General features: G+C 45.3%; 1 protein-coding gene across 1 annotated transcript in view; it reads right to left on the bottom strand.

Annotated features, from left to right (window-relative positions):
• Positions 1 to 19,115, bottom strand: part of LOC147698856 (uromodulin-like 1) — a 569,037-nt gene that overhangs the window by 320,907 nt on the left and 229,015 nt on the right. The window contains exon 8 of the mRNA XM_086935447.1: positions 3,012 to 3,269. Coding sequence (XP_086791573.1) covers positions 3,012 to 3,269 — 258 coding nt within the window. The remainder of the gene's footprint in view (positions 1 to 3,011; positions 3,270 to 19,115) is intronic.

The raw sequence follows: 19,115 nt of genomic DNA, 5'->3' as shown, positions 1-19,115 counted from the left end.
GAAATTTGACATGAGAATTCCTGCCGGATTTATGACAGCCTGTTGCTCAATGGGATCGACCACCGTACTTTTTATTTCTTGTAAAATGATGTCGACCTTTTCCAGAAAATATTTCTGGAAGGTGTCGCAGCTAATATTGGTTTCCGTATCTTGAGTTCTTTTGGTTAATTCCGTGAGAATTTTAAAAGTTTCTTTCTGGACGTTGCCCGCCTTATTTATGCGGTTTTCATAGAATGTGGCTTTGGTGTCCTGAATGCATTTTTTATAGGTACGGAGCGACTTCTTGTATTGTTCACAATTCTTGACATCTTTTTTCTTCCTCCAGTTTCTCTCCATATTTCGTAGGGTCTTTCTATGCTCCCTCAGGGCAGGTGTGAACCAGGGGGCTCCCTTTCTGCCACTATTCGCTCTTTGGAGCTTCTCGGGTGCGATCTGATCAATGGCTTTGGTCAGATAGCCCATCATATCCTTACACTCCAGGGGCCTCATTTATGACTTTTTCTATAAGATACAGCGCATTCCTGTCCTTTTCCCCTGCGCCGGCGCACAATGGGCTACCTGCGCCAGCGCAGGCACCCTTGCACAATGGTGCAAGGGTGCCGGCGTTTCAGGGAAGATTATTTTTGTACAGGAAGGGAAACCTTTCTGTACAAAAATAATCACAAGAGGCATTTCCTCTTTCTATGTGTGCTGTAGAATGCAGCACACATAGAAAAAGGAAATACGAGGAGAAATAAAGACATTTCTCCCTGTTGCGCCTCCCTTACGCCTCCCCTGGGGTGGCGTAAGCTTTTGGCACTGCTTCAGAGTTACGATTTCTCGTAAATCTGGGGCAGTGTCAAAAGGCCATGGATGTTGCTGGGAACGCCCCCAGCAACACCCATTGCACGCCCCTTTAACGCAGAACACTGCGTTAAAGGGACTGATATTTATCAGGCAGCAGTACGCCACAAAAACTGGCGTACTGCTGCCTGATAAATACCACGCGGCTTCTGCGCCACAGAACTTCATGAAAAGTGAAGTTCCGATGGCGCAAGGGGCCTCATAAATGAGGCCCCTGATCTACATCCTTATCAGATGCTATGGGTTGGACAATTTCCGTAAGTGTCGTGGTCAATGTTTGTAGATCAACATTTTTCCACTGACGAATCATTTTAGTTTTTGGTGGTAGGTGTGGAAACTTTGCATCTATAGGAATATCACAATAGATCAGATGGTGATCTGACCAGATACAGGGGAGGATTTTCACTAATGTCACCTTGGGATCTGTAGTCCATATTAGGTCAAGAATGTGACCTTTTATATGCGTAGGGGCATTTACCAGCTGCCTGAAACCCAAAGAGGACATAGTTGTTTCCAAAGAGCTAGCTGTTAACTCTTTCTTCTCTTTGTCCCAGTGCAGATTGAAATCTCCTGTAACTAATATGTTCTTATATCTTGAGCAGATGTCGGATATTTTGGCCATGAATGAGTCATTGAAACCTGGGGTGGCGTTAGGTGGACGGTATACGGTGAGAATTGTAAGGCACAAATTATCAAACATAATTTTGACCGCCAGCATATCAGCCAGATCAGTAGATTCAGCCAGGATTTTAGTTACGGCTAAGTTTTTCTTAAATAGTATTGCCACTCCTCCCCCTCGGGCATTCCCTGTGCGGTTATGCCAATAGATATCAAAGCCTGATGGAACAGCGGCTATGATATCTGGTAGAGAGTTTTCCCCAAGCCATGTCTCGGTCAAGGTCAAGATGTCTATATCTTCATCTTGTAGTAATATAAATATCTCAAGGCTGTGGCAATGTAAAGACCTTGTGTTTAAACTAACCAACTTCAAGGTGTGAAAGTGGGGCGAGGACCTACCTATATGTGGTCTCCGGATGGACAGCTCATCCAGAATGGCTAGTGTGGCCGAGTCTGGAGACAGATTTCCCTCATTCAGTTGGTGTATTTCATCCCTAGAATAGGTGATCCAGTAGTCAGGAGTCCCAGCCCCTGCGCCCGTTCGTGCGCGGACGGGCGCAGACGGGCAGGACTCTGGCACGACTCCGGCGCAAATCCGGCGCATCCTCTGGGCGCGTCCGCTGCGCGGAGACATGGTCGTCTGTTTTTATACTGGCGACTAGAGCGCTCAGTGTGTGGGGCCCTACCCAAGATGGCCACCACGGAATCACGAGCCCGGGAGCCGGGGGCTTGACCAACCCTGCCAAGCACCACCATGGATCGGGGGGGAAGGAAATAAGCTACCTCGATCTAAGGCTAAGCAGGCAGGAATTAAGGTTTCCGAAAGTGCTGCAAGTGTGACTGGCAGTGTGTGTGCAAAATAGCGCTAAAAATTGATAGGGGATCGGACACAAAGGATAAAATACAATTTTAAAACCAGCGTAATTTAAAAACGTGAACCACCCGGTTTCAGCCTCGGGGGGGCAATGGGTGCAATCACGCAACTAAAGTTCCCTCCTTCCTTTTATACTGGCGACTAGAGCGCTCAGTGTGTGGGGCCCAACCCAAGATGGCCACCACGGAATCACGAGCCCGGGAGCCGGGGGCTTGACCAACCCTGCCAAGCACCACCAGGGATCGGGGAGAAGGAAATAAGCTACCTCGATCTAAGGCTAAGCAGGCAGGAATTAAGGTTTCCGAAAGTGCTGCAAGTGTGACTGGCAGTGTGTGTGCAAAATAGCGCTAAAAATTGATAGGGGATCGGACACAAAGGATAAAATACAATTTTAAAACCAGCGTAATTTAAAAACGTGAACCACCCGGTTTCAGCCTCGGGGGTGCAATGGTATGCATATTAAGTGATTTATTTTATAGTTTAGGATTTCATTTCAAAAGAAGAGATGACTCTGATGCTCAGTGAAGAATTAGATTTCTTTTTTATCAAAGTGATGTAGCCAAATTCCCAATTCAGTCCTCGGCCAAGGCTCTCCAAATGTTTCCCAGACACACCTTATGGTGATTCCAGGTTTTCCTATAATACAATGTGTTTATAGCATGCAAAATATGCTTACCAGTTTTTACTTTTTCTGTCAAAGTGTGGCCATGTCCCGCACAGTCCTGATAGGTTATCGACACATTGTACAGTGTTCCTGCTGCAAGTCTACCGACTACCATGTGCATGGCGTTGGTGCTGATAGTCACTGGCGTTCCCGACATGCTGTGGAGCTCCACTTGAAATATATGGTGCAGTGAGGAATTAATACTCCAAGACATTTGGAAACTGTCAGAAGCGACATTGAAGATGCTGAGGTTTGTCATTGTTGAGCAGTCTACAAATGCACAAGAAAAGAGTTTTGTAGAAATCTGTGGATAATTTCAATTGCATCTCTGTTATGATGAACAGAACAAATTAAACATGTTTCCTTGTATTTTTTAGGGCTGGGCGTAGTTTGCGAAGTAGCGCTATGTGTAGCTACGTGAAGTGCACTTCGCGAGCCACACGTAGCACTACGCGAACTGCGTAGTACCCTGTTCTCACTGTGCAAGATGCTGTTTTCAATGATTGCACAGTGCGGATAAGCTTCCGGCACTGTGCAATCATTGAAAACGGCATCTTGCACAGTGCGAGCTGTAGTTTTCTGCTGCTCGAGTAGATTTTTACTTGAGCGGCAGCTTTCTCAACGCGGACTGGTAGTTTCTCATCGCGAGCAGTCGCGAGCATATGCGACCACTCGCAATGAGAAACCTGACCTCCCCGCATTGAGAATATTGCCGGGAGGTTTATTTTCCACGCTCGCGATTGGCAACTTGATGTTGCTGATTGCGAACGAGTAAAAAGTCTCGCCGGGATGTAATTTCGCTTGCTCGCAGTTGCCAACTTTACAGTGAGGACAGCGAGCAAGCAAAAAATGACCGCTGCACTACGCTGCGCGTGTTTGCACTGTGCTACGTGCAGTTCACGTAGTGCGAAGTAGCGCAAACTTCGCAAACTACGCAAGCGTAGCGTAGTGCTTTGCCCAGGATTAGTATTTTTCCCATCAAAACATAGAAATAATTTGCTTTCAGGGATGACTGAACAATATATTGCATAAGCATGCCAATGAAATCAAAAACCCAAACAATGCAAAAGCGTCAGTGAGATTTGAAGGTTTTTGAGTGACATTAGTTGCTAGCTGACAAAGTGACAATGAAGTTCTCACTATTATTAGCGACCTTCAATACTAATATAATAAAGAGAGAGCCCAAACCTTTCAGGTGGGTAATCTCAGGAACCACGGCACAAATCACAACACCCAATACAGCGTTGGAAAGGGCAGTTGCAGCAGAAGGACATAGGCTATGCAGACACCCACCATATACATTTAAAAGGTAAAAGAACGTGCCAGCAAAGTAGTCCCTTGTGGGGGTGTCTGCGTTGTGCTGTGGGCGTGTGCTGGGGGCGTGACAAACGCTGGGGGCGTTTTGTACGTTCCACCCTTCATGCCATGTCTCATATCGTGGCTGTGGGCGTGTGCGGGGCGTGGGATTACGGGAAAAAAAAGCGAGCGTTGTGCCCAATATTTCATTGTTTTTTCTTGCCAGGTTCTGTACATTCCAGCTCCGGGTATCCACCCTGCTCCCTTTAAATACCCCTGTACCCCATAATCATAACCCACCCTTACTCCTTAAAATACCCCAACACCCTTAAATACTAACCCAACTTAACCCCATAAATATACCCTGTACCCCACAACCCAAACCTATCCCTAAACCCTAAAAATACCCCAGTACCCCAAAACCCAAACCTACCCCTGAACCCTAAAAATACCCCTGTACCCCAAAACCCAAACCTAGCCCTGAACCCTAAAAATACCCCTGTACCCCAAAACCCAAACCTAGCCCTGAACCATAAAAATAACCCTGTACCCCAAAACCCAAACCTACCCCTGAACCCTAAAATACCCCTGTGCCCCAAAACCCAAACCTAGCCCTGAACCCTATAAATACCCCTGTACCCCAAAACCCAAACCTAGCCCTGAACCCTTAAAATACCCCTGTACTCCAAAACCCAAACCTACCCCTGAACCCTAAAAATACCCCTATACCTCAAAACCCAATCCTAGCCCTGAACCCTAAAAATACCCCTGTACCCCATAACCCTGATCTATATCTGAACCCTTAAAATACCCAAACACCCCAAAACATATACCTCAGTACCCTAAAACATATACCCCTACACCCATACTTACCTTATCCAAACATTTTTAAAAAAACATGCTTTTACCATTCATGCATTTACAACGAATTTCGTTGTAAATGTATGCGTGGTAAAAGCATATAAAATGTAATGCCATGCATTATAATGGCATTGCGGAGTCATGGTACTTTCGTAATGAAAGTATGCGGAGTGATGGTATGCGGAAAGAAAGTTGCGGAATAATGGGTGTTTACCCTCCCCCGGTAAGTACATTGGTGACACGGCGGCCCACATCTCCAGCAACATACTCATTTTTTCACCACCGATTTGAAAAATGCACAGGTCTCTCTCATTGATGGCCAGCACCGACATACACTTTTAGACACACCTCCCGCCACAAGTTCTGGAATTGCGAACTTTAGAGCTGGGGAGCTACGTTTGAATCTCGGCATCAGCTCAACATCCTATGATTCCAGGCAAATCACTTTGTCTCCCCGTGCCTACCACAAATTAATGTGTTCTTCTATAATGTAAATTGTGCTCATGCCATGTTGTTGAGTTCGCGCTATATAATATTGCCAGGAAAAATATAGTAGGGAAACTCGAGTTCACACACTACTGAACGCTCACTCTTAAGTGCATCAGCAGTGCACTGTGAATCGGAGCGTCTCACAGGCCTGTCACAGATAAGAAATGCTATCAAAACGAAATCCTACAAAACAATATACTACTGGCCGGCAGCAATTCATACCCGGACAACGTTGGGAAGGGCTGCTAGTATTATATAAATGGCTAGCGTGGAAACTTTTTCAGGAGTCACAGGACAATCAGGGGTTACGGGGCTCTACTGAAACCCATAACAGTCTTTTACCTTTTTCCTATCTTGACACCAATGTTACTGTTGGACTCAAAAGTGAACATCAAAAATGCCCCTTGGGTCATCGACCCTAATGGTAGCGAATCAGAGCAGTCAAACCCTTACTTAGAGCGGAGGTAGTAGGGCAGAGACTCAGGGCTCAGGTAAGCATATAATAACCATTAAACAACTTGTTGCCCAGTCAGGTAATTTTTATTTAACTTGTAAAAGTACTTTAGTCACAAGACATTGCTAAATACTACACATGGAAATACATATGGCAAAAGGCTTACTCAATTATCTCTGGGGAAATGTAGGGGTACCAACTATAGACAGTACCACGCTGCTTAGAGGTAATAATACACGGTTAATGCAAAACTACTCCAAGCAATGGCAAGGCTTGTTGGGTACAATCTCTGTTCACTCTCCCAGTTGCAGTTACAATAATGTTGATCTAAGGTTGCCTTTATGCTGTCTTTTTAGATCGAGCATTCGAGACCTCTTGTTAGGTCGAGCATTCGAGACCTCTTGTATATAATTTAGTATATACTTATTGTTATATACTTATATATGTATGTACTTTGTGGGCTCTGGAGATCAGCCCTAGGACTTGTCTGCTTCCACTTAGGGACTTTTTTTCTGTTCAACTGCCTATATTTAACTGTCTTGATAGAAAACGACCAACAGAGGTCAGTAAAATACCAGAATCACTTTACCATTCTCTAGATTCCAGTCCATAGAAATTATCTTCCATGAGCACCTGTAGACAATAATCTTTTTTTCAAATCTTGTATTTTCAGTGATATGACCACCGAAGGCCCTGATTTTATATTAAAAGCAGAGCTTTGGACTATACCATTTCCTGCTGAAAGGCAATATTTCTCTCCATCTGTTCCCATAACTGGCCTGTCATGCTGTTTGGTGCTTACTTTCCCTTCAAGTTAAAGAACAGTAGATGTTCTTGGGCTAATGTGCTGCATGGCAAAATATATATAAGGTCCCAAAGGCGAGACCGGTTGCATTGCAAATGCTTGTTTAGGGATGCCCTGGTGTCTTTTACAGTTATTGTGGTCCCCATGAGCTTGGCTGCGCACAGTATCCTTTTAACCCCTTAAGTGCTGCGAACGTTCAACGGCCGACAGCAGCAGTACCTCCGTAGTGCTGCCGTCGGCCGTTGAACGTTCGGAATGCACCTGCGCAATGAAACGTCCGGCACTGGAGCGGACGTTCCATCGCAGTAAAGTGGTTAATTCCTGAAATACCAGTTACTTCCGTTATTTGATGCCGACAGATACCAGAGCTGCTGTCTTGGTCCCCACTGGTCTGGAAACCCCTTCCATTGGACAACGATTATTCATTGTCCAATGGAGGGGGCCCCAGTCTTGTGAACAGTAACTGGGGATGCTTGCCCCACACCAATTCTCAGCAGATAGAAATTGTGGATTTCACACAGGACCAGTTCTGGGAGTTTTCAGAGAGTCCCTGTATTGCATAGTGAATGATGTTGCAAAGGACAGGTACTGTCCAAGAGTCCTGCAAGAGAAGATGCATTATGGTTCTTTAGATGTGATCTAGGCCTTGAGAGAAATAAAGATTGTGTATTCTTCAATTATATTAATTACATATGGTTTGTGATGTTGCACATTTTAATTCAGGAGAATTGATCATTTTCACTTCCATTGAGAATAAATGGGACTATATGTTGAAGAATATATTAATGAACAATTATATCACTGAAGTCAGATGATTGCGGAACCCTAAGACTCAGCAATTCACGAGTGGGAATGACTGATAGGTATGGTTCAGAGTACTGATTAACCAATCACAGGGCAAGGGGGTAGAGCCAACATTTCATCCCAAATATAGCACACCCAATATTCATTTACCTAATTGTGACTCACAAAAACTTTCACTTAATTTGTGACTCTTTTAATGTTCATGCCTCAAGTAATGCGCTCTTTTATCCCTAGGGCTGGTACATGCTGTATGAAACAGTATAATCAAAATAAGTAAAAACCTTCCACCATAGACTATAATACTATGAAAGAGTGTCCTAACAAGGAAATAGCCTAGAGGTAAAATAACATGAATATAACAAGTGTATTTGTAAAGCGCGTATTCATCCACAAGGGTACCTTGGAGCTAAATAATAGATGTTTATTGGTGTTCAACTCAATGGTACTCCTTTCACCGACCTCTGAAGGATGAAAGGCTGAGTGGGCCTGCTGGGATTTGAACCTGCGGCCATGAGGTCAAGCACAGGCCTCTACAGAGGGCGCATTAGTCCACTAAGCCACCAGCCCCATTCGAGGTCATTCAATGAAAAGACACCACTTGTGACAAGAGCCATCATCAGTTGAAAGGAAGGCCTTACTCTAGTGAGACAACAATGAATATATATGCTGCTTAGCATTTGTTGGTGATGTGGTTGTGAGCATGTGTAAACGTAAGATGTGCTGAGAGAAACAATTATGGTGATTATCGACATACGGATGGAGGCACACCGTCACTGAGGAAGAGAGCATACAGTGATAGGGAGCTATAGCATGCAAAAGATCTCATATTGATGAAAGAATTAGAAGGATGCGGGATATAAGATGACATCCTATTTATTCATCATGCACAGTGCATTGGATCTTCTGGCGCATAGTATTTTAGATACCCCAGGTTGCACTAAATGGCTTTATCTTGGGACGCTCTGTCTTCTCCACAGGCTGGAGTACGCCAAGGCAGCAGCTGCTAGACAATTCCTAGACCTTTGCATCTGTGATCAAATCACGTCTTCCTAACAGAAGACAAAGCTTGTTCATCACTCTGTGCATGGCCACAGGTCTCTCAGTGGCACTTGACTGTTTTTCTTACAACTCAAACTTGAATGAAGGATTGAATGAAGAATTTCTAAAGTGCACGGCTACTCGATGGAGTGTCCCAGCGCTGGACCTGCAAAGGTACGCTCACTTGCCGACCTTCGAGACTGATGTGAAAAGGTGGGGTCTAGGGCCTTTCTCAATGTCAATTCTTTAATAGCCTGAATTGACAGCGGATGTGGATTCCATTCTTTGCTAGCAAGAACTTCACATATATATTCCTATTCCTAATATATATTCCTATATATAATGGAGGATCCTTCCAAAACACCTGAAGTTCCAAACAGCAGTACACACATGGTGGTTCTCAAACACCTGGCCCATTACTCAGTTTGATCCACAAGGTAAACCATCTGATTGATTGATTGACAGATTGATTGACTGACCATTTCTGAAGCACTCTGATACCAAATCAAGAGACCATTTTGGTCGAGTTCACAGACTCTCTACTAGGCATGAACTTTACCCAACATTGACTACGCCAATTTTGGCATCTTAGGTGACCTCAACCTCCATTTTGACAATCTACAGACCTCGGCTATCAGTGGTTTTCTGGCGGATTTGGAGGCCCTTCAGCTGACCCAACTTGTCACTCAATCTACACATGTGGCTGGTCATATCTTGGACCAGTTTTTTACTAACTTACCGGATGTCCAAGTTTTGGCTATTTCTCCATTGGGCTGGACCGATCACTTTTTGGTGTCCGTCTGGCTTCCTCTCCCCGAAATCCCCATTATTCCATCTCCTAAGTGGATCCCTCAGCGGCACTGGAATAAGCTCAGGCTACAGGACCTACATTACATCATGGCTGAAGAGCCACTAGGCCCTCTGCTCGATGTCACCTCGGGCTACGACCAATTCTGCAGCTGGATTACCAAGGCGCTCGATAAATTGGTGCCTGTCATCTCAAGTAAATCCAGCTCCAGGCGGTCGAGTCCTTGGTATGACAGTGCCCTCCGCGCCCTAAAGGGCTCATGTAGACGGGCAGAAAGGGAGTGGCGGAAGACATATGATGTTGCCAAAAAAAACGCGTATTTGGCCTCCGTCAAGCTCTACCACCGAGCTATCTGTAGAGCCCGGGCGGCGTTCTATGCGACGGAATTTCGTAACAGCCACAATCCATCAAAGACCATCTTTAAAGACCTTAAAGATCTGATGGCTAAGAGAGCGGCTCCGCAAGCAGAGGGTTCTACCTCCCATTGTGAGACTTTGGCCGCTTTCTTCTTGGAGAAAGTTAAGACCATCTAACAGTCGTTCCCCAGCATGACGCTGCCTCTTATTCTTCTGAACGGCCATCGCAGCTGCCCGGCATTATACTTTCTCCCTACTCTTTCTTGGGATGGGTTTGTCAAGCTGCCACAACAAGTCAAGTCTGGCTCTCCTGCGGACCCGCTCCGACCTGCCCTCTTTAGAGATTCTTCTTTTCAGGGGCATACTGTAGTGTGTTCGCTGATTAACCTTTCCTTGACTTCAGGTACGGTTCCTGCTAAGTGGAAGCAGGCAGTGGTTTCCCCGATCCTGAAAAAACCATCATTGGATCCTTTCAAACCTGAAAACTACCGCCCGATTTCATTGCTTCCCTGGCCGGCCAAAGTCATGGAGGCCCACGTCAACCAGGCTCTATCTGAGCATATGGCCCGGGCCAACGTCCTCGACCCCACGCAGAATGGGTTCCGTGCTGGTCACAGCACGGAGACTGCCTTTCTGGCAATGGTAGAACATCTGCGAAGTGTGTTGGATGCAGGTCAAACGGCAGCGCTTATTTTATTAGACCTTAGCGCTGCCTTTGACACGGTGTCCCATCGCATCCTTCTACACCGCTTGGAGGACATTGGCATTTGTGGCCCTGCTCTGCAGTGGTTCCGTTCCTTCCTTAGCGATCGCTCCTTCTGCGTTGCCACCCCTCCTTTTCAGTCCAAATTCCATCAATTGGACCTGGGGTCCCTCAGGGCTCCTCGCTGAGTCCCACGCTTTTCAACCTGTACGGCCGCTGGCTGATGTCGCCAGGCAGTGGGGCCTAACCATGGTCTCATATGCCGACGACACGCAGCTAGCGGTCACGATCAGCGGGGATGCCGAACAGGATGCCCCCAGGTTCCGAGATGGGCTGAGAGAGGTGGCCAGCTGGATGAATAACAACTGTCTCCAGCTGAACACGAAAAAAACTGAGGTGATGATCGTTGGGAGGGGAGCGGATTGCTGGGGGGACGTTTGGTGGCCTCTGGAGTTAGGGCCGGCCCCTACACCAGTGATGGAACTAAGAAACCTGGGAGTGTGGCTAGATCACACCCTTTGCTTCACTACCCACACCAAGAGAGTGGCGGCTTGCTGTTTCGGTGTCCTGCGTGGGCTAAGGCCGGTGCTCAAATTTTTTGACGCCCCGACGAGACAGTTGATCATCCAAGCGACGATTATCTCCCGGCTGGACTATGCCAGCTCGCTCCTGCTGGGAGTTAATCAATCTGAGATCATTCGCTTACAGTGAGTACAGAACGCGGCTGCGAGAGCAGTGGTGGGTCTGCCGAGGTCCTGTCCCACTTCCAATACCCTGCGGTCCCTACATTGGTTACCGATTAAAAGTCGTATTCACTTTAAGGCCCTCAGCCTTGCTTTTAAAATTCTAAAAGGATCGGCACCTGAGATCCTCAATAACCTTTTATCCGCCTATGTCCCGACGCGCTCTCTTAGATCACTTGGGCAATCTCTTGCAGTTATTCTGCGTTTTAGGCTTAGCCGGATGGGCGGTCGTTCTTTTCGTGTGAGAGCTGCGGCTCTCTGGAACTCCCTCCCTTTGGAAATACGCCTGTTAGAGGATCTATTAGTATTCCGTAGGGCCGTGAAAACTCACCTATTTTAATTTCCCTCACACCGATCTCTGCACTTTTGTTTCCTTTTGCGTTGTGTTATGTTCACCTTTTCCATGCGCCAGGACGCTCCTTAGCTGGAGCATCTGTGCGCAAAATAAATGATAATAACATAACATAACATAACATAACATGTACACAAGGCTACCCACGCCAAGGGGCATACTCTGGACCAAGTCTGGACCTCTAACATAGAAATCACACTCCCCTTAGTTTCTCCCTGTACTTGGTCTGATCATCATTTTATTTCTTTTACTGTGGCCTGTACTCCTTCCACTATGTCGCCACTGGCAGGTAACTTCTTGGACAGAAACTGGAAACGGGCTAATATGGGCGACTTCCACGCATTTCTAACAGCCACCTCTCCCAATGAACAGGCCCCTATCTCTCTTCGGGCTTCTAACCTTGATCACTGACTAGAATCAGCCAATGATAAGGCTGCCCCTTTGAAAAAAATCAAACTTAATCGCCCCCACGACGCCCAACGCTGGTTTTCTGACGATCTAAAAAAGAAAAAAACTGGTGCTTAGACAGGCAGAGCGCCGTTGGCGGCGAGCCTATGCATCCGAGGAGAGAGCGGCATATGTAGCCCTGTTAAAAAATTATAAATACGCCATTCTTCAGACTAAATCTGCTTACTTTTCCCTAAAAATCACCAACTCAACCACAAAGGCTAAAGGCATTTTCTCAATTGTCGATGAGCTTGCACAACCTGACAGGGTGACCGTTAAATCTGTCCCTTCCCAAACACTATGTGATTCATTGAACTCATTCTTCACTGACAAAATTACCTCCATTAAGAACAATATCCCTACCCCCACTTCCCCTACCACCCCCCCTATCCCCTGTAAAAACCCCTTCCCGTTTGATCAAATTCCCCTGATTACTAGAGAACAGTTTGTGACCCTTCTGAATAAAGTGCGATTTGACTCTCCTAATGACTGTTGCCCCCCACATTCTGAAAGAGGCCTTTCTTACCTGCCCTGACCCACTGCTTTCACTCCTTAACAACTCCCTAAAATCAGGCATTCTTCCCGATACCTTTAAATGCACTGTAGTTGTTCCTATATTGAAAAACCCAATGCAGATCCTTCGGTGCTGAGCAATTTTCGTCCTTTTTCTTTGCTCCCTTACTTCAGTAAAATATTAGAGGCTCACGTCGCGAATTGCCTCAGCTCATTTATTGAGCATTCCCAGTTTCTTGACCCCCGGCAGGCGGGCTTCAGGCCAGCACACTCTACGGAATCTGTCATTCTGGCAGTCATGGATGAGCTTAGGAGAGGAGCCGATAAAAACATCACCCAGGCCCTGGTGCTTCTGGATCTATTGGCGGCTTTTGACACAGTCGATCATGAACTTCTGATCGACCGTGTCAGCAATGCCGGCATTCAGGGCTTGGCCCTCAAGTGGATCACCTCCTTTCTACACAGACGCTTCCAGGCAGTCCGTCTGGCCAACTTTTCGGCAGGAAAAACAAAACTGACCTGTGGGGTCCACCAGGGCTCTGCTTTATCGCCCCTCCTATTCAACTTATATATGCAACCCTTGATTGTGTCTTTACGTAATAGCCCAGCCATAACCTTCAATTACGCCGACGATCTCCAGTTGGTATTCAACATAGACTCCTCCAATACTTCCATCAGTAATTTCCAATCCACTATGATCTTTATTAGTGAATGGATGTATTCTAGCCAATTAAAACTTAACCCCGATAAAACAGAGTTTGTTCTAACTGGAGGGTCCACCAACCCCTGGAACTCCAGTTTCTGGCCTTCATCTCTGGGCACTCCTCCCCGCCCAGCAGACTCTGTAAAAAGTCTTGGAGTCATCATCTGCAGCGACTTGTCCTTGAAGCCACAAATCAATGCTGTAGTCTCTTCCTGCTTCTTCCATCTTCGTAGAATTCGGAAGATCTGTAGGTTCTTGACCACGGAGGCCCTCACTCTTGTCATCTTGGCCCTGGTCACCTCTCGCATTGACTATGCGAATGCTCTTTATGTTGGCATTCCTGCATACCAGCTTCATCGCCTACAGCTCATACAAAATCAGGCAGCTAGGCTCATTTTTCACCAACCCAAGCACCAACATGTTAGCCCCTTGATGAAGAGCCTTTATTGGCTCCCGGTAGCCAAACGCTGTGTGTTTAAATTAGGCTGTGTTATCTTCAAAGCCCTTGCTGGTCAAGGCCCTGTTTTTATTTCTTTCAGGATCCAACGTTATGTCCCCTCACGTAAACTCTGTTCCTCTCACCTCAACTTGCTCACTATCCCCACTTTCAAACGAAAAAAACATGGTGGTCTTAGGTTTTCTTTTCTGGCCCCCTGTTTTTGGAACTCCCTTCCGAATGAGCTGAGATCGGTAACGTGCTATACGCAATTCAGAACTCTCCGGAAAACTTTCCTGTTCTCACAAGCTTATGAATAATGTTCTGGGAATCTTTCTGCTGAAGTCCTCCCGCTCCTAGCGCCATGAAACCGCTTGGTGTAAGTGTGCTTTAAAAATAATTTTAACATAACATACCAAATCAAGATATCCTGGTCCCAGGAATATGAAAGTACAGAACCAACTAGAGAAAAATAGACTGTACATGGAATAGAACGTGTAAAAGTGGGTTTTATTTTGGTTCCTAAAAGATGGATTGGAGGAAGTGATGCTCAGGAAGGATGAAAGAAGGTTTCAAGCATCTTGACCATAATGGAAAAATCAGACACCTGTCTCACTTTTCTCATTTAAGGAATCAGAATGCAGTGTACAAAGTGGCTTCTACTAATTGGCCAACTTATGAATGTAACTGGGACCCGAGGCTTGAATTGCAGCAGGGAGGAAACAAGAGAGCCTTGAACAGGAATCTTTTATCCAAGGTATACCTATGCAGATTAAGCAGATGTGACGAATGGCGGAATTTTCTGATGTCAAGGAAGACGTTCACTTTCTTTTTATTTTTCATTTCAAAATCCTATTTAATCAGGTTTTCATACAAGATGAGGAATACAGATATTGTATACATAGAGAGGAACCAGTATTTGGTAAGGTATAAGGGATACAATTGAGCACATTAGCATATATGTTGGTGAAGGAGTCTCATAGAAACAAGGTTTCTGGGTGTGGTTGTTTTTTATGTGATGGTATTAAAACAAGGTCTCTTGTTACTAATGTTGTGGAGAAGAATGAGATGTGTTGTGGAGGAATAGTACAATAATGATAAGATGGAATACCCATGCTAGTATCATAAGATGGGTGGATAGAGAGACTGAGAGGTGAGAGGATAGGTAAAAGGAGAATAGTAAAGAGAAAAAAGGGATAGAAGAAGTGGTAGGAAGGGGGGATGGTATAAGGGTGGAAGGAGTGGATTGGGGAGGGAGGAAAATGGCATCTACTATGAAGACATGATGGAGATGATTATATCTAGTTTGGAGCAGATTTTATCTTCTTTTCCCTGGTCGTATTTATAGGTACGTGTTTAGAGAATTGTCTGCTTCTCTATTGAATTGTACCCATTCCCAACAAGTATGGGTCGAAAGTTTGGATAGGTCTTTCCATTCAAAGAGAATGGCTTTAAGACTTGTTGAAACAAGGATATTGCATAAGAAGTGGTCTTCTTTGCTTAGCATAAAGTTTGTGTCTTGGGGAAGGAGTCCAAGGGCAATGGAGGTTAGGTTAAGTGTCCAGTTTATATGTAGAATTTGTGAGATGGTTTCACTGAGTTTCGTCCAGAATTTCTTGGAGAAGGTGCAGTCAAGTATCATGTGTTTTGGGTCACCTGGTTCCCTCTCGCAGCTCCAGCAAGTGTCAGAGTTCCAGAGACCAACTTTAAACAGTTTAGCAGGGGTCCAATGAGCCATATAAGCAGTCAAGTATCCACTTCAAGTTAATGTTGGTGTAATTTTGTTTAGCTGAGGTTCGTCCAGATGGACAGCCAGTTCAGTGGATTCACCTGAGTACTGAGTATTGTTTAAGAGAGATTCCCATTTATTTTGTATCAATTTAGTTAGAGTGGATGTTCTGGGGAAAGGAGAGAGTAAAGTTTGGAGGCTATTTGTCCTCCTCTGGTATACTTGTGTAATGTGTTGGGAAGGTCGGGTGTCTGTTTTTTTTTATCTGGATAAGATTTCTTTGATTTTTAAGAAGTGATAAAAGTCTATGTCATCTAGACCAAATTTAGAGTTGCGTTGGGAGAAGGGTATCCGATTGGAAGGAGCTCCCAGCTCTCCTACCAGCAGTATGCATCTTAGTGCCATTTCTCTAGAAAGAGTGTCTTCCCCTCTGATTTCAGGTAATCATTGTGCCATAATGAAGTTAGGAGTGAATAGCACAATTTGTTTGAAAGTTTGTTAACAATTTTACGAAAGGCCTGCGCAGTGGAGAGGATGGTTGCAGAGTGTTCCATTTTTATTTTCCTAGTGGTAAGAAGAGAAGTGAGGGAGAGTGGTTTAGCAAGATCTTTTTCAATGGCAAGCCATGACGAGGGAAAGCCCTCCCAGGGGACTGTGTGATAGTGACACTTAGGCATCCTGATCTTGTGCGCCTTTCTCAAAATACAAGGCCTAATCGAGTTGAAATGGATTCATGTGTTAAGCAGCTCCCGTTGGGCTTTTTCTATAGACCCTTACCCTTCACAAATCAACATCCCAGTGAGGCTTGCCGACAAGAGGGCACATTTGGGTGGGATAACGCACTCTTGTTAAATAATGCTTTTGCACCACTTAGAGGCCTCAATGACCTAAATGATATTGATTGGCTAGGTCCATTGAGGGAAGGTGAATTGCTGGTTCTCCTGTAATTAACCCAAATCAAGGCAGGTGGGGGGAAGTGACTACCGCAGGGATAGAGGAAGGCATCATTATCTGTGGCCTACAGGCCGCAAATGCCCATGCGGACAGTGACTTTAATACGAATGCTCCCTCCCTTGTCAAATAGCATCCAAGCAATTGATAGAGTAATAAGGTCAAATGGGAAAGAAATTAAAATCCTCTCATGGAACATAGCAGGGCTCTCTAACAAATTTGAGGATGTAGAATGGCTGTCTTATATAAGGGACTTCCAGATTATTTGCCTACAAGAAACGTGGGAATAATTTCCACCTAGAGGGATATAAAACATTCTTTTGCCCGGCGCGAAAGGCCACATCAGGGAGAGCCATGGGAGGGTTGGTTATTTACGTTGACCTCACAATACAAGGTAGATGGATAGATTTGGCCTGGGACTCTGAGGCTGCGCAGGGGCTCTTTTTTCTTACTAAAGGTTACAGGCTATTTTTTATACATTTTTACAACTCAACATCACATGGGCAGGGTCTCGCAAGCGTGCATGAGGTGGATGCTAGACTAACGCAGGCGCAGGAGCTAGGGCAGAAGGGGCTTCATTTAGTGTTAGTAGGTGATTTCAATTGCCATTTGTGCCCAAATTTAAGAGTATCCGGTGGTGACTGGTCAACCTGCATGCTTGAGGATTGCCTCCACTTGGAACACACTAAGGATGGCAGAGAGTTAGGTAGCTTATTGCACATGCATGCGCTAACGCACTCTATGGATATGATTGATGACCAACAGGATAAATCGGTTCACCCTACATTGAAAGGCAGAGGGTGTTCTTCTTTTATTGATTACATTTTTGTTTCCATCTCAATTATAGAAACTGCGTGTCCGGGTTTAGCATCAGTCACAGTGCGTTTATAACCCCCTCGCCTTATACCTGGCGGATGTTTGCCACTATCACGAGTCACCTGGCATGGGAGGTGGGGTGGTCAGGTCTTCGGATCAGGGGAGGAGGCTGCGGTGGGCACAGGTTAACGGAGAAGCCTTTTAAAAATCCTTGTGTAAAGAAGGTGAACATGTTATTTTAAGGTGTTTAGATCTTGATGTAGAAGGGACAGATTTAGTGGAGGCTTTTAAACAGGTGGTCAAATTAGTTGACTCCTTGCTGAGAGCCCCTATGCCCAGTGTCAAAAGAGATAGCTCGGGATGGTTTGATCCACATTGTTCACGCGCTCTCAGAGAGCTGAAAGACACCCTAAAGACCACTCCAAGAGATAGGGTTTGGGTGTCCGTTTGCCGTAAAAATTATAAGTTAGCTATCAAGGGACGTAAATGCCAATTGAAAATACAAGCTTGGGATGACCTGACAGAGGCAATAATACTAAAAGATTCCACTGCATTCTGGAGAGTAAAAAAACATACTTGTTCAAGAATCGAATAAAGCCGGGCTGAGCAATAACATTCTGCCAGAGCATTGGTATGAGCACTTTCACGGGCTGTACAATTACAACCCAAGTACTGATCTACCCCAGGAATGTAATGGGGAACAGGGTACACCCCCGGTTGGATTCTCACTGAGTGAGGTTAAAAAGAGAATTGAGGGTCTAATTAAGAATAAGGCTCCTGGCCCAGACGGGATCCCACCTGATCTTTTTATAAATAATGTGGATCTCTGAGCCCCAATCCTGACTAGGGTGATTAATGCAGCAGGGGACACAGTAATGCCAGCATCCTGGTCTACAGCCACAATCGTCCCTATCTTTAAAAAGGGCAACAAGGGCGACCCACAATGTTACCGCCCAATTACCCTCATCAATTTATCAGCAAAAGTACTAGGGCGGGTGGTCGTAAGTAGGCTAATGGACTGGGCTGATGAGAATAAGGTCATAACTGATGTTCAATTTGGCTTTAGGCCAGGAACATCTACTACTGACCAATGTCTCAATCTGTACCTCATTTCAGTGAAATACACAGTGGTAAGTCCATGGTCGATGTATTTGGCATTTATGGACTTAACCGCCACCTTCGATAGAGTCAATAGAGGGAAATTGTGGGCATTAATGGGTGGGCTTGGTGTGGACCCTGGGCTCATTAATATCTTAAAAACTCTGCACTTGAACACCACTGATACAGTTAGATATTGTCAGGCTGGAAATAAAACAGATCCCTTTACGTGCTCCAGTGGTGTTAGGCAGGGTTGCATATTAGCTCCCTTTCTGTTTACGTTATACATAAATGGTCTTGATCGCGCACTAAGTACTCTCAACGCCAATACTGCAAGGATAGGTGCCTGTGAATTCTAGTTCGGCTTTATGCAGACGACGCAGTACTTCTCGCACGCCCAAAGGTCTGCAGATCCTAATAGATGGGTTTGTTTCCTTTATGGAGAATCTGGACCTGTCTCCTAATTTGGCAAAATCTTATGTCATGGAAGTGGGCAAAAAGGCAGGTAAATCATACAAATATACAATTGGATCTCATTGTCTAGGCAAGGTGCAGTCCTTCTCGTATCTGGGGATTTTATTTGATGGGCGTCTAAATTTTAAACATTTACAAGAGGAGAAGTGCTGCACCATGGCCAAATGAATAAATAATGAATTTTACCCAAAGGTTAGGACGGTGGGCCCCTGTACCGACCGGATTTTTGGACAAGATGGG

The sequence above is a fragment of the Lissotriton vulgaris genome, chromosome 8, assembly GCF_964263255.1.
Source record: "Lissotriton vulgaris chromosome 8, aLisVul1.2, whole genome shotgun sequence".
In the NCBI taxonomy this organism is placed as follows: domain Eukaryota; kingdom Metazoa; phylum Chordata; class Amphibia; order Caudata; family Salamandridae; genus Lissotriton; species Lissotriton vulgaris.
Note: the sequence above shows the minus strand (reverse complement) of the source record. Positions and strands in the feature narration are given on the sequence as shown.